A 13,663-nucleotide genomic window follows, 5' to 3' on the forward strand; every position below is an offset into this window, starting at 1 on the left:
GATCAGGTACAATAAGACTATACAATGGTTTATAATAACAGAAGAGATTTTCACAACTCTAGAAAGTAAGAATTACTCAATTCACATTGCAGGGTAATCTCACAGGAATGTGGGGTTGCATGTATTTGATTGGCCAATGCAATACGTTGCCAGATGACGTTAAGCCATGTTGTAAAAGTTGAACTAGGTTCACATTATGTTTTATTGGTAGAGCATCACTGAAATATGTTAGAAGGCTGGGTCTTCTTATGCTACCCAAGGACCTAAAAACCTGGTGTGAAGGCTTAGGCATGGCAGGTTCATTCAAGTTTTCATTTACACACCATCTTTGAAACACTAGGACAATTCAAGTAATTGACAAAAGGCATACAACTGGCAATTAGCATTTAAGAAGAAGGACAATGGGAGGTATTAGAATGAGTGACACCTGTCAAAGAGCTTTAAAAAGCACAGACTGATGGGAGGTGGGACATGCAAGTATCATATGGTGCCTGTGGAACAGCAGCTGCATAGATTACTGTACCAAAAAACCCTTCTTGTGTTTTGTATTAGCTTCTGACAACAGCTGATGTTTGCAGCTGAACTGTGTCTGTTTGGCATAGTCCATGATTTTTCATGACATTCATTGTTTTTTATTTTCATTAATACTGTTTTTCCCCTCTTTAAATCATGACAGCTACATGTCAGATACAGATGATCTGGACTATATGAAAGTCCTTTAGGTGTCTCATGCTGATTTTAGACCTCTCTGTCCAGGTGATTATTTTAGACCTCTTCATAATGATCCATGAGACATGGGGTAAGACCCTTTGACACGGTTACAGCAAACAAACAACAAACACTATCCTTTCAGATTTATAACTGACCAACTAAACTGAAGATTTTCCATTGTGTAAGAGATTATCTCGCACCTAGTGAGTTTTTTTCCATAATCGATAGATATCTGTATGCAAGACACCGCCTAGACAAATGTACAGTAGATGAGAGGGACACACCATTCACGGAAATGTCTAAAACATTAGAACCACCTCTTTAAGATCCTTTACCACCTCCTCATTATATTTATTTATATACTTTTTCATGTGAAAACATCAGACCAAGTGGTTTATGTGGTATCTCCTCTTTCCTTATTGTGTCAAGTTCCCATTTGGGAAAAAAGAAATGATATCTTCAATGTCCCAGGGAGAAGGGAGGGGTGTGAGTCTCTCCAACACCCTCAGCTACAGCGGTTTCACAACACAAAGACCTCTCCTTTGTCTGCTTTAACAAAGAGAATTCAAATCAGAAGACAGACTGTTATAGATTGCTTCCTCTTTCTCCAGTCACAGAGATAAATGAGCAGGATAAGCGTGCTCACATGAATTCTCTCTCTCTGTCTCACACACACACACACACACACACGATTTCTAGTCTCTATTGTCTCCGTCTATTTGCTGTGCCTTGCAGATCCTGTTGTCCCATGACTCAGTGTGATCCTCTTTTGCTTCCACAAACTCGTTGACATACATACAGATGGTAAAACTAGTTTTTGCACTTCCAACAGTCACCATCTTGATGATATGCTGTCTTGTTTATTATCTGAATCTCTTATCTATCATCTGAAGCTGTTCAACGTCATTTCTCTGCCTGCATCGTTTATGTTTCTCATTAGTCCAGGTTGCGTCTGATCTGCAGGGTTGTGGCATGAAGGCTGTTTAGTTTGGACCTTGACTCTTTGAAGCTTGTGACCTCATCATTAAGAGGTCATGAGGTTTTGGACCCAATGCCATGGTGACACCCAACACCTTTACCCACCCCCACTTTCTCTGAAAGGTTTGGCTGATGAACCAGATCATGTAAAAAAAGACTTTCTAGCAGGTTTGGATCACACACTTCTGATCTCAGACCTTCAACAATGACACTTTGAAACCATAAAATGTTGGAAACTCGTGCAGAGAGTTAGTCACCCTCCTCCACCTGCCCAAACTGCACCATTAAGTGCCCTGCCATGTACTAAATTAGACTCATCTTTAACAAAAGAAAAACAGCTTACCCTTCTTTACTTCCAGCTCCACAGGCTTTGGTTTATTATGCTAATGCATTTTATCTGCTGCTTCCCCATCTCGCCTAATTAATCCAGTAAGCACATTTATCATACATTCCTTCAGGGGGAAGGAGGGGAGTCACCTCATACCCTCTACATTTTAAAACTCTCTTTGCCCTTGTCTCTAATCTTATGAAAGTGATAATGAAGTTGTCTGAAGATCATGAAAGAAGACGTTTTTTTTTCTGGAAAAACAAACATGACTGGTCAATTAAATCTCACAATAAAACATGAAAGCTCAAAGTCATGAAAAAAAGAGAAATCCCCCAACTTTTATCATTTAATTGCTTTCCACTTTCTTCTCCTTGCAGCACTCTCTAATCAAAACATGTTAGAGGAAAAACATGAGAGGTGAGAGGAACGACAGTCCTGAATGAAAGAGAGAGGGGGAGATGAAAGGTGAAGAGAAGTATAGTTTGTGTGAAGCTCCATCGAAGGACTTGAATTTAATGAAGAACTGTGTGTGTGTGAGTGTGTGTGTATGTGTGTGCATGAAGGGTAAAACACAGCAAGAGGGCAAAGGTCAAAAGTCTTGAAGACAGGAAATTAGCCACACCTGAGGATTTAGGAAAAAAGGCTCCTTGAAACACTTGAAACCACAGGACACACCAGCATGCATCCAACTAAAATGATCCTAATGCTTCTGTGTGAAAACCTACATATCACTAGTAATAAAGCAGATGTAGATTTTGTTTAGTAAAATGTCACAAGCTGATGAATGCTCCACTTGAAGTGGGGCGACATTTATCATTCAATATGATTTTTTGTTGGGTCTTTGTCTTACTGTTTTTTTTTTTCTTCTATTCATTTAAACCGTCAGCCGCCATAATCAAATCTGCAGTCCATCCTAACATCAAGCTTGTTCCCTCCCCCACTATTTTCTCTCTCTTTCTGTCTCCCCATCCTTCTCTTTTGCCACTTGGCTTTCATCCACTCCCGTCTGTCAATTAGCAAGGAACCAAATCCCTCTCCATCTCTGTGGCAGGACAAAAACTGCAGAGTTTCACTAAATCACTCGAACTGAGATGGGACGCTCCGGAAAGGCCCACAAATACTTCATCTTCTCACTTTACTACATGCTGTGGCTTATAAACCAATAACACTCCCATTATGTATTTGTTTCACTGCTATTGTCCACCATTCAGGATCAGCTTGTACTGTACGTCAGAAGTATGGTTTATTGTACAAAGCTCAGTTGCATCACATCTCATGTAGCAGTGCAAGTCTGAGCAAAACCTGTGCCGTATCATTCTGTCAAACAGAGAAGTAAAACAGAGCGAGAGACATGGGGCAAGACCCAGACAAAGAGAACCATTTCAAGTTTCAAAAGGCATTTTCTTATTGAATGCCTTCCATTAAAGCATGGTGAGATTTTCAATGCCTGCTAAGATTAGGCAATATGATGGTGTTTCAGCTGCTTCCAGTTTTTTTTTTGTTAGGTTTTTTTTTTTTCATCCATTTCAAGTTCATCTGTAGCAACAGAAAGCAAATCTCTCTAAGCTGTGATAGAAAACTTGCTTGAAGACAGTTTTGCCCATCAATATTCAACATTTAAGATCCAAAGAACTTTATCAATCTCATTGAGAAATTGTTTACACGATGTGAACACTACAAACACAACAACAACAAAAAAGACTAAAAAAAACACCTTCGCTGTATCTCATGCGGCCTGCACACCGAGAACAGCATCAGCAAACAAATGTGCAACTTTTCTTTTGACCTTTTTAGACCTACCTGTCAGCATCTCCTTGTCCTGATGACATGTTTCGATGGAGTGTCTCTCGGACGGCGGCCATGCTGTCTGGCAGGCGGTTCAGACGCCGTGTGTACAGACCCAAACCTCCGTCAGTCATATAACTGCAAAACACAAAAACAAACTTTATTAGATACTGGCACCAGAAAGCAGGTTTATGACGGAAGATTTAAAGTTGTGCAGCACCACAGTTGGCCAAAGTTAAGGCTTTCTGTTCTTCTCAGAGCTGCTTTTGTTGTATGTAGAGCAGGAGGAACCCACATCCATTTACTTTTCCGGCTGGGGCAAAGCTTTCATCTAGTAAGCCAAAAAAATGAAAAATGCCCATACAAACAGTGAAGACAGCAAAGTGTCTGACTGAAGAGGAACACTTCTCTCTTGTGGCAACGGGACACAACAGTGGTCGCTAAAAAAACAATGGTAGCACAATAGACAGAGGACAAGTCCGTTCTTTATTCCCACAGGAAACGTATCGCTGACACAGAGTCCAAGTCAACTCCAGACTGGATATTATGATCGACAGAGTGGCTCACAATTAAAAGGAGCTAGGAACATAATGGGTATAGATGGCTGGATAAGTGAGTCATTCACTTCATTTCATAAGGGACTTGACCTGTTGGTTGGTGGAGTCAGAGCCTGACCGTTACCAGCAGTTACAGTCTGAAGCTGATGCCGAAACCCTCAACTAACACAAACATTCCTGCTCAAACTAAAACAACACTAACCAATTCCCCAAATATTTACCCATGGAGGCGATTGCTAATGGAACTAAATATTGACCCATTTAGCCCGGCTGAAATTTAATGAAATGTTTGCTGATTTAAAGTTCAACCTAGGCTGTTGAAGTGCTGAATGCGGTCTGTGTGGGACCATGATGATGACCGTTTTTGAGGTAAAGTGAGTATAAAAATAAGCCCAGCAAATAAATGAGCACTAATAAACCTTCTGTGCTATCTCTATGGAGATCTCAGTCGAACATTTATACATCAGGTTAATATATACCTTCATTTATGTACAGTAAACACACATTGCAGTGTTTCCTACAGACAGAGCTCCTTTGAGTAACTGCTGTCATACAGAATCAGCATCTGAGCTGCGGGACCCAGAAGTCACTTAGCAGAGAGCAAACCTGAATAACAGTGGTTATGAGAGCTGACCAGTGCAATTTTGAGAAAGAAACAAGAACTCCCCACATTAGATGCAGCCATTAATTCAGAGAAAATAACTTTATATATTTATTGTTTGCATTTGCTGATGCATTGCTTTCATCAAGCATGTGAATACAGCTCTATTTTCGCAGCAAACCTGAAGCACCAGATGTTATTCTAGATTGCCAGAACATGAATGCAGTGTAAAGGATGTGGCTACCCTCTGAGGTAATCTGGCCACGGTTTGGTAATCATTCCCAATAGTCCTAACTAAACATTGCGATTCAGCATTTTGTTACAGTGCATCAAAGAGCTGGGACAAACTTAGAAAACACAGGACTATTAACTGACTTTAACTATTTTTACATTCACATTATACACGTTTTATTTTATTTTATTTTTTTACTATTTGGTGTTTTTATTCTTATGTGTTTTAAATTAAGCATTTGGAAGTGTCTTGGATATTACAGCAGCACATTGGGAAATATAAATTAACCTGACCACCAGCAAAGCTAAATCAAAAGCTTCATGGAGCACCGCATTTCAGATAAATCCAGACAGTGATAAAGCCATGAAACAATAACTTTGCTGATTTTGCTTAAGACTTGTTGTGTAGCAGATTCCCACAATAACAAAGGAGACAACAGATAATGAAGACAGCTGAAGAATACTGGGATCCTCCACTGTGGGGGGGAGGGGTGGCTGTCCTTGATGGAAAACATCCATCATCCCAAAGCAAAGTCATCTTCAAGACAACCAAGCAGTCACACAGTCTCACACACACACACAGACACACACATTACTCATCCACACTAATGAGTAACTGAACCTCCCTGTCCTCCTGTTTCTGATGGCTGTTAACCTGTAACCTTTTGCAGCAGGAGAAACGTGTCCATACAAGTCAGTTTACGGGCTGAAACTGAGCCACTAACTGGAGTTTACACAGCCAAGAAACTAACAGAAGCAAAAATTCTTGAGTAAATGAAACTGTAGAGATATTTGACTTAACAAAGAGTGCGTGCACTGTGGTTGAGACAGGAGGAAATTCACAAAATGTCTAAAAATCTCTGTTGCGTTTTAAAACATTTTCACGTACCTTTCTGCTTTAAACATGTTAACACAGCTAATCGGAAGAAAATTAAACTCGTCCAGCTGATGGTTGATCCGTGTTGATAAAACTCCAAAGCAGAGGTTCCCGTTTTCAATGGTTATCACGTGAACCCGTGTACGAGATCTACTGTTAATGTCACCACGTGAGACTGTGTTTTATCATTCTTACATCAGAAGTGAGTGCATAGTATCTGAGCTCTCCATGCATGTAACCTCCGAGTATGTATCCATGTGCAGCCTGAATATGTGAGAGCATGTGTTGCTCTGTGGGAGCTCAGTGTCGGTATGCAGCCTCTCTCCTTAGCTAAAAACATGCTTTTCCCTCCTGGCTGGAGGTTTGGTCTGTCTGTGAAAGGTGGAGGTGGTGGAGGGATGGGAGGGAAGGGAAGGAAGGGAGTGAGGGGGAGGGCAGAAGAGTAGAACGGGCAACACACCCCCTAGGCAAGGAGGTGGGAGGGCGGGGGGGAGTACCCGAAAGTAAAAAGTGGAGGGGGTTGGAGGAGGACGAAACCAGCGCACATACTAAAAGCGGTGTCATCAGTCATGTCTGATTCAGTGGATAAATTAAATTAATTCAGTAGAACAGCGATGAACGTTGAACACTGAACTGCATATAGTGATTGTTTGGATTGCTGATTACCTCTCAACTGTCTCTTTTTTGTTTTTTTACTATAGATTCAGCTTTTACTTTATAAAACTATATAAAAACTGTTTGGTTGGCAAAACAGAAAATCAACAAATCATTTAAAAACAATAATTTTCAACATTGTTGATCAATTTTAAAGATTTAACAGATTCTCATTTACCACTCTCAGTATATAAGCAGCTGCTTGTTTAAAGTTTCTGTACTGAGTTATTTATTTCACCACAGACTCAATGCTTAATCCTAACAGGAATGTAATTCGTAAAATTCCCATTGTAGTGGGTTGGAGACCAACCTCTTTGAAATAGATTTGTCAAAACCCAACAATTAGAATCTAAACGATGCAGGATGAAATGATGCCTCTTTTTTGGTGACACTTAAGAAGTTAACTGTGAGAGTTAAGTACTGTATTCCAAATGCTTGCTCCTCATCTCTGGGTAAACATACCACCTTTGTGTGGATGAACCAGTTAGTAGATGCTAACCGGCCTGTGACAGAGCAAACATGGCCTGAGGGTACAGGGAGTAGGGGGAGGTCATCCGTCTGTCTGTTTAAAATAGTTGGCTCCACACACCATACACATGCCCACGTTTGTACCCACATACTTCTTCAGCTATACACAAACACGTAAATAGACTTTGCTTGATGCTTCTGCTCCCTCCAGCCCCCAACACAACAAGCTTAATCATGTCAACCTGCTTCTATTTGAATAAAAGCTAATATTATCAGTTATCAACCACATTATCGTTTAGGTTCACACAGCTGAGAACATCAAATACACACAAACAACCACTGTTTAATCCAGAATAACCTTACCTCTCTATAGTTTGGAAACAGCATTGACATTTTCTTTATTTTAATAATCATTAAAGCCATTTATCAAGCTAAATGCAAAACATTTGCATGCTGCAGTTTCTTGAATCTGAAGATTTTCTGCAGGTCTTTGCCTTTGGTTTTTAATTAGACAAAACAGGAATTAAAGGATCTAACCTTGCACTCTTGATTTTAAATGTGACCATAGCTAATGACTGTGCGATTAATTAATTAATCTAAGATGACCTAAAAATTATCTTTATTTGCAGACTGAACAGAGAACATAATCACTCATCAAAAATTATTTTAACTTTGCCTTTCTCACAAGTCCAGCCCAGCCTGGATATCAAGTTTTCAGAGCAAACAAATGTCTCTGCTCACCTGTTCACATCACTCACCTGTCCAGGTGTGGCTGTGGCTGTGGCTTGGCCTTTGTCTGCTCAGTTACAGATTCAGACATATCAAGTGGTTTGAGCACTTAGCTCCTTCACCATCTACAGCTGCCTTAGGGCCGGTGAATCAGTGCAAATACATACGGGTCAGAATAAGTGGTTCCCACTTCGGATTTTAAGAGATTTTAAGGAGTTTGATTTTTTTTTCAACCTTGCTTTGACAAAGTTATAGTTTTTCTTTCTAGATTTACAGTCATCTGAACTTAAACTAATCCCTGAAGCAGCTCTATCATGAGAATCTTCTCAAAGTGTCTCTTGCTTGGTAATGCCATTTGAAGGCAAGTTGACGTCTTTTACAGCTTCATCTGATAATAATGATGCCAACAGTGGTTTAAATTGCATAGTGCAACAGCCAAGGTATGCAGGGGGCCTGTTACAACATACACACTGGCTTTAAAAGGGCAAATAAACAGGTTATCATAATATCAGTGTTACCGCATCTGCAGACAGAAAGATGGGATCTCAGCTACATGGTTACACAGAATAAAAGTTGCTTATGCTACTGAGGCCAAACTGTGGGATGTCATCTGACACTTAAATCACGGGTCTAAGAGCAAGTAACACCACTGCCCTCTTCTGGCAAGTTCACGTTCAAGAAAACTCTGAGCCAGCCAGTGTTCAGAATCATCCTAATTCACCATGATCTTATATTTTAACTATGCGTTCAAATTATTCCATTATACTGTCATAACTAACATAATTTGAAAGTCTCAAGATAAAAAAAACAACTGATGCTTTCTTACATATTTGTCTTATGCTCTTCTAGTACAGGCTAATTAACAGGATTTACAGCACGTGCAGTGTCTGACATATTTTGACGCCAATCAAAACTATACATATACATTATATATCCATTCAAATCTGTACAGTATGCCCTCATGATTTTTGATGATGCTTTCTTGCTTTTTAGTTAACTATTGATGGGAAAAAATAGATAGTTCCCAGAATCAAAGGTAAAACTCCATTATTGGTCCAATTCATCATTCAAAATAAAAGGTGTCAAAACAAGGGAAAGTGGAGAAGCTAGAACCAGCAAATAATGAGGACTTTAGCTAGATACTTGAACTCCTGTCAAGAAACGTTCAATCGTTGATTTGTTTCAGCTTTGAAAATTGAAAATATGTTTGGAGGTTTACAAAATTTGTAAAAATAACTCACCCACTGGTGACATCATCAGTGCGTGCAGCATTCTTGCTCAGCACGTCTCCATCACTCATGTATCCTGTGACTTCCATGGCGATGCCGTCCAAGTCGATGTCCTCCCCAGCTCTGTCTCCAAGGTCCACGCTACAGAGGGCTCCTCCCCTGCCAGCCAGCTGCCTCCGTAGGTGCCCTGGGTACATGTAGCGTCCTCCCTGGCCAGTAACCACTCTGCCTCCATAGCTGTTCCCCATAGAGGGGGCATCGCCTGCCTGTAGTCGAGGGCTGGACTGACCCATTCGCCATGACGATAAGGAAGGCCGGGTAGAAGTTAGGCTAAGGATGCTCCGACCACCTCCACTGCTGTTGCTGCCACCACCGCTCCCTCCACAACTGCTGATGTCTGTGGTAACACTGCCGTCAAAGGTTGTTTCCAAGGTGCTGAGCAGGGAGAGAATGAGACACAGAGAGAGGAGGCATTCACGTGTAAACAAAAGACTGGAACCAGCTCTCACTCAAAACAGATCAACACAAAAAAATTATATAAAAAAATAATTCACAACAGCAGAGAAATAAACAACAGGGCTGAGGAAATAAACAGAGCTAATTAAGAAGACCTTGAAGAACAAAAATATCTCAATACTGCTCTGAGCACATTTATTCACTGCAACAGTTCACCTGTAGTTTCATTGTTTCAGTAAATAATGAAACTAACAATTATGTAGAATGGTGTAATTGTGGCGATCTCACATTTGAATCTCCACCAGACCTAGAGCAATGGCTTGACGGTTCAAGGTCATTGTGACGACAAGGCAAACAAACTAGAAAGTGGAAAACTGCATAATCCTCTCGGTAAATACACATCAGAAGACAGAAAGTAACTATATGGGATCCTTTGTTACTGCAGTACAGAAAGATAGGATATACGAACGCCTTGAACAGAGGCTAAACATAATCCAGACAGCACAGAGACATGAGGCCAGAGCAGAGGTCGAAATTCTGTGGGAGGGAGCGTGATTAGAGCTAAATCAGCATCAAAGACAACATGAAAGACAAGCCCTGCGATCAAAGTAGAAGATCCCTCACAAGAAGGATGAGGCCGCAACAAGTAAGAAGAGGTAATACCTGGAAACCTAGACAGATACAGTCTGGTGACCACGAGGCAGTTCACTCACTGACTCAAATCCCCTGATTTAGCCTGTTTACCACTCAACCGTAGCAGCCATTGTATGGAGCTACACTTTGATGAACAGTAGAGTGTTGTTTTCCACTGGAACTATAAGCTTCTGATTGAGCACTGCTGACTTGACAAGTTGAACAGAAAATGCTTTAGAAAAGTAGCTTGATAAATATAATGCTCCGTTCACTACTTCATACAGTGTGAATCTGAATACTGAACTGATTTGTAAAATAGCCAGGATTATTACAATACACACCTGATATATCATTTATTTTACTATTCTTAAGTAACAAAAATGAAACCATATGGGATCCAAGCTATTCTTGACATTTTGCAATAAATAAACAAAAAAGTTAAAGAATCCTAGCACGCTTGTTAACACATCACTATTTAGCACAAACACTCATCAAAACAAAAGTTTAAACTCTTTTCTTTTTTTACCTATGTGTGACCTGAGTTCCTCGCAAGCTAGACATGGTCTCCTCCAGGTTTTGCCGCAGGTCTGCTATGTTTTTGACAGTTCGCAACCGTCTTGTCTCTGGGTCTTCACCTGGGTGAGACAATAAAGAAAGATTATCCAGAAACATAATTCACCGTTTCTGAACAGAAAGAGATCCTAAACTACAAGCAATTACCGCACCTGAAAGGTCCTCGTTCGAGGGCTGGCTGGTCTTTGTAAAGGAAACGTCTCCACCTCCTGAGCTGGTGTCGGTGTTCACTGTTCCCTCGCCGTCTGTTTGGGATCTGGGGAAAACAACTTGTGTGAGGGATCAAAGTGGGGAAATGATTGATTCTGAGTTACTGTGCATTTAGTGGGAACCTAATATTCAGCAAATGGTGATGAAAGGGGGATAAGCCTGATTAAGAATTAAATCTGCTGTATTTCAAGTCTTGTGACTGGGGTCTAAAACGAATGCCTGCTAAACCCAAAATGCCAGTATAGTTTGTCTTTGAAGGATAAATCAATACAGTTCAACTGCTGCACTGGCTGGTGCCTTTTGAGATGATGACGTTTGAATGCCTCAGTTACACGGCCATTGGTCTTTGCCTAATCAGACTTTGTACCTGTTGACTACTGTACAGTATGCACTATCTTTGAGTGTGAGTCAGTCAGAAACACTGACTGTCTCACACACTGCTTTATATAAAGGAAAAGTAGCTGAACTTTTTAATAGTCTGTTAACTGGAATAATAGTTGTGAAACTTTAAGTAACTTCCATTTACTAACTTGAATTTAATTAATTGTTACTGGCAGTTTGCTGCCTTTTAAGTTTACTAATCCATCTGTAACTTGATTTGCTGTCAAACTGTCTATCAGGGGGGATGATATGATCCTGCTGATAATAGTACTTGACAGGTATACAAACGACGAGGCAGGGTGTTGGGGTACTACTGAGGATGGGGGTGTTTAGGGGAGGTTGGGTGTTTAGCTACAGGTCAGAATGTACAGAGAGAGACGGGGCAGCAGTGCAGGAAGTGCGTTAGAAAGGACTCATTGAGAGTAACTGGGAACTCCATCTTTATCACACTGGGCCCAGAACAGAGGTTAGAGGCACACCACATTCACATACTTTTCCAGACACATGTGCACACTCATGAAGATGATACACTCCTCAGTCATATACAGACGTGACATTTCTGGTTAACAGTTCACAGATGTCTAGACTCAGGTTTTAATGTAATACAGAGACATACAAACAGTTTTATCTGCTTTTGTATTTGCATTTTATTCAGGTTCTAGTGTTTGACCTTTTTTTGTTAGTTTGTTTTAATATTGACTATAAACTGTGACTGCTGTCATTTACTGTGAATTTTAAATTTAAGCTAAAGCTGAAATGTGCATCACAACACATTTTTACAGAACTATCAAAACCAATGTTGCAGCATTAAATGTTGAACACAGACTCGTGAACTCACCTGTACATGAAAGGTGCGACGGTTGCTGTGTTGGGGTGGCTGTGGTGCTGCTGAGTCTGAGGTAGCTGCACACTGACTGTGTTGCTGGCTGTGCTCTGTGTAGTGCCTCCTCCTGTAACAGGGGTGGCGCTGCTCTTTCCCTCTGTGGAGGCCAGACTAGAGGTAGAGCTGGAGTGTCTGCTGTCCCTGTCTCTTTCCAGGGGGCTGCGGTGCATGGCAAGGCCACTTCCTAACCGCATGCTACGAGGCCTCTCTCCTGCCTCCTTCACTGAGGAAGCTTTCCCCCCAACTCCTGGGGTTTTGCTTCCTGGCTTTGGTATTCCACTGTGTGCAGGGGTCGAACTCTCCTTCTTGGCCACTTTACCCCCCTTTGGAATGAAGCTGGCGATTTTAGAGGTCCTTTTGTTTACGCAGTCTGTGTCTACAACAGCGGGTGCTACTTCCTCCTTAGGCTCCTCCCCTCTGAGCTCGGTCTTGTCAGGGGCAGAGGTGCGTTTACCCACATCTTTACCCTTCTCCTTGTCCTTCCCCTTTTCCTTGTCTTTGTCTTTCTCAGGGCCTTTGGCAGAACTCTTCTTGGCAGTCAAAGCTCTGCTGAAAGTGCGTTGGGCGATGCCCCTCAGAGCGATTTTGGGGCTGCTGGCAGTTGTGGAGACAGTAGTACCTGCTGAAGGAGCTGCTACATAGGCCGTCCCATTGCTGGTCCCATTCATTCCTGGCCGGACATTGCCATCGTCTTCCTCCAGCGGGTCAGTGTTGGAGCCAGTATCGGCTTTCTCCACTGGTCCTGCTGCAAGATGCCTGGCTAGAGCAACGTTGTCGGTCTGGGCCCCTACTCCATTGGAGGTGGTGGTGGAAGATTTGGAGCCTCCTTTACTGTTGAATAGCTTAAGCTTCTCCAGCATTGACTTCTGAGTGGCAACCTTAGGGGGAGCTTCAGCTACTGAAGCAGCCTTACAGGAGGTGTCTTTCTCCTGCTTAACAGACTGCATGACAGACAAGGGTGTGCTGGTGGAGGAAGGAGAAGGCGAAGGTGTGTGCTTGGAGCTCATTGATTTGCTCCTCCACGGCTTACTGTTGCTGTTGGGCTGGGGAATGGCTGTAGAAGAGGAGGATGAAGATGTCAACAATGAGGGAGGATTCAGGGCGGAGGTAGCAGCAGGGATGCTGGTAGAGGAGCTGACAGTCACTGCAGATGAAGGAGCATGCTCAGTCATCACAGGAGGCTGTGAGGTCATGCCCTCTGAGGAATCTGCACCAGAAAAGAGATATGTTACTAAACAATAAGATAGGAAAGCACAGATGAGGAGGAAAAGTCACACAGAGGGAGGCTTTGGGGGAGAGAAGAGAAACCAGATGCTGCATGCGAGTCTTCTTTGACCCCACACAAAGTGGCCTTATAAGGACCTGGAAGTGGCCAGAGT

General features: G+C 41.8%; 1 protein-coding gene across 6 annotated transcripts in view; it reads right to left on the bottom strand.

The window, feature by feature from the left end:
* nav2a (neuron navigator 2a) overlaps positions 1–13,663 on the bottom strand; it is a 159,504-nt gene that overhangs the window by 32,612 nt on the left and 113,229 nt on the right. For all 6 annotated transcript variants that reach the window (XM_026377783.1, XM_026377786.1, XM_026377784.1 and 3 more), the window contains 5 exons: positions 12,240–13,491; positions 10,963–11,066; positions 10,764–10,872; positions 9,161–9,583; positions 3,818–3,940 (listed from right to left, as the gene is read on the bottom strand). In XM_026377783.1, the coding sequence (XP_026233568.1) occupies positions 3,818–3,940; positions 9,161–9,583; positions 10,764–10,872; positions 10,963–11,066; positions 12,240–13,491 (2,011 nt within the window). The remainder of the gene's footprint in view (positions 1–3,817; positions 3,941–9,160; positions 9,584–10,763; positions 10,873–10,962; positions 11,067–12,239; positions 13,492–13,663) is intronic.

Source organism: Anabas testudineus, chromosome 3 (assembly GCF_900324465.2).
Source record: "Anabas testudineus chromosome 3, fAnaTes1.2, whole genome shotgun sequence".
In the NCBI taxonomy this organism is placed as follows: Eukaryota; Metazoa; Chordata; class Actinopteri; order Anabantiformes; family Anabantidae; genus Anabas; species Anabas testudineus.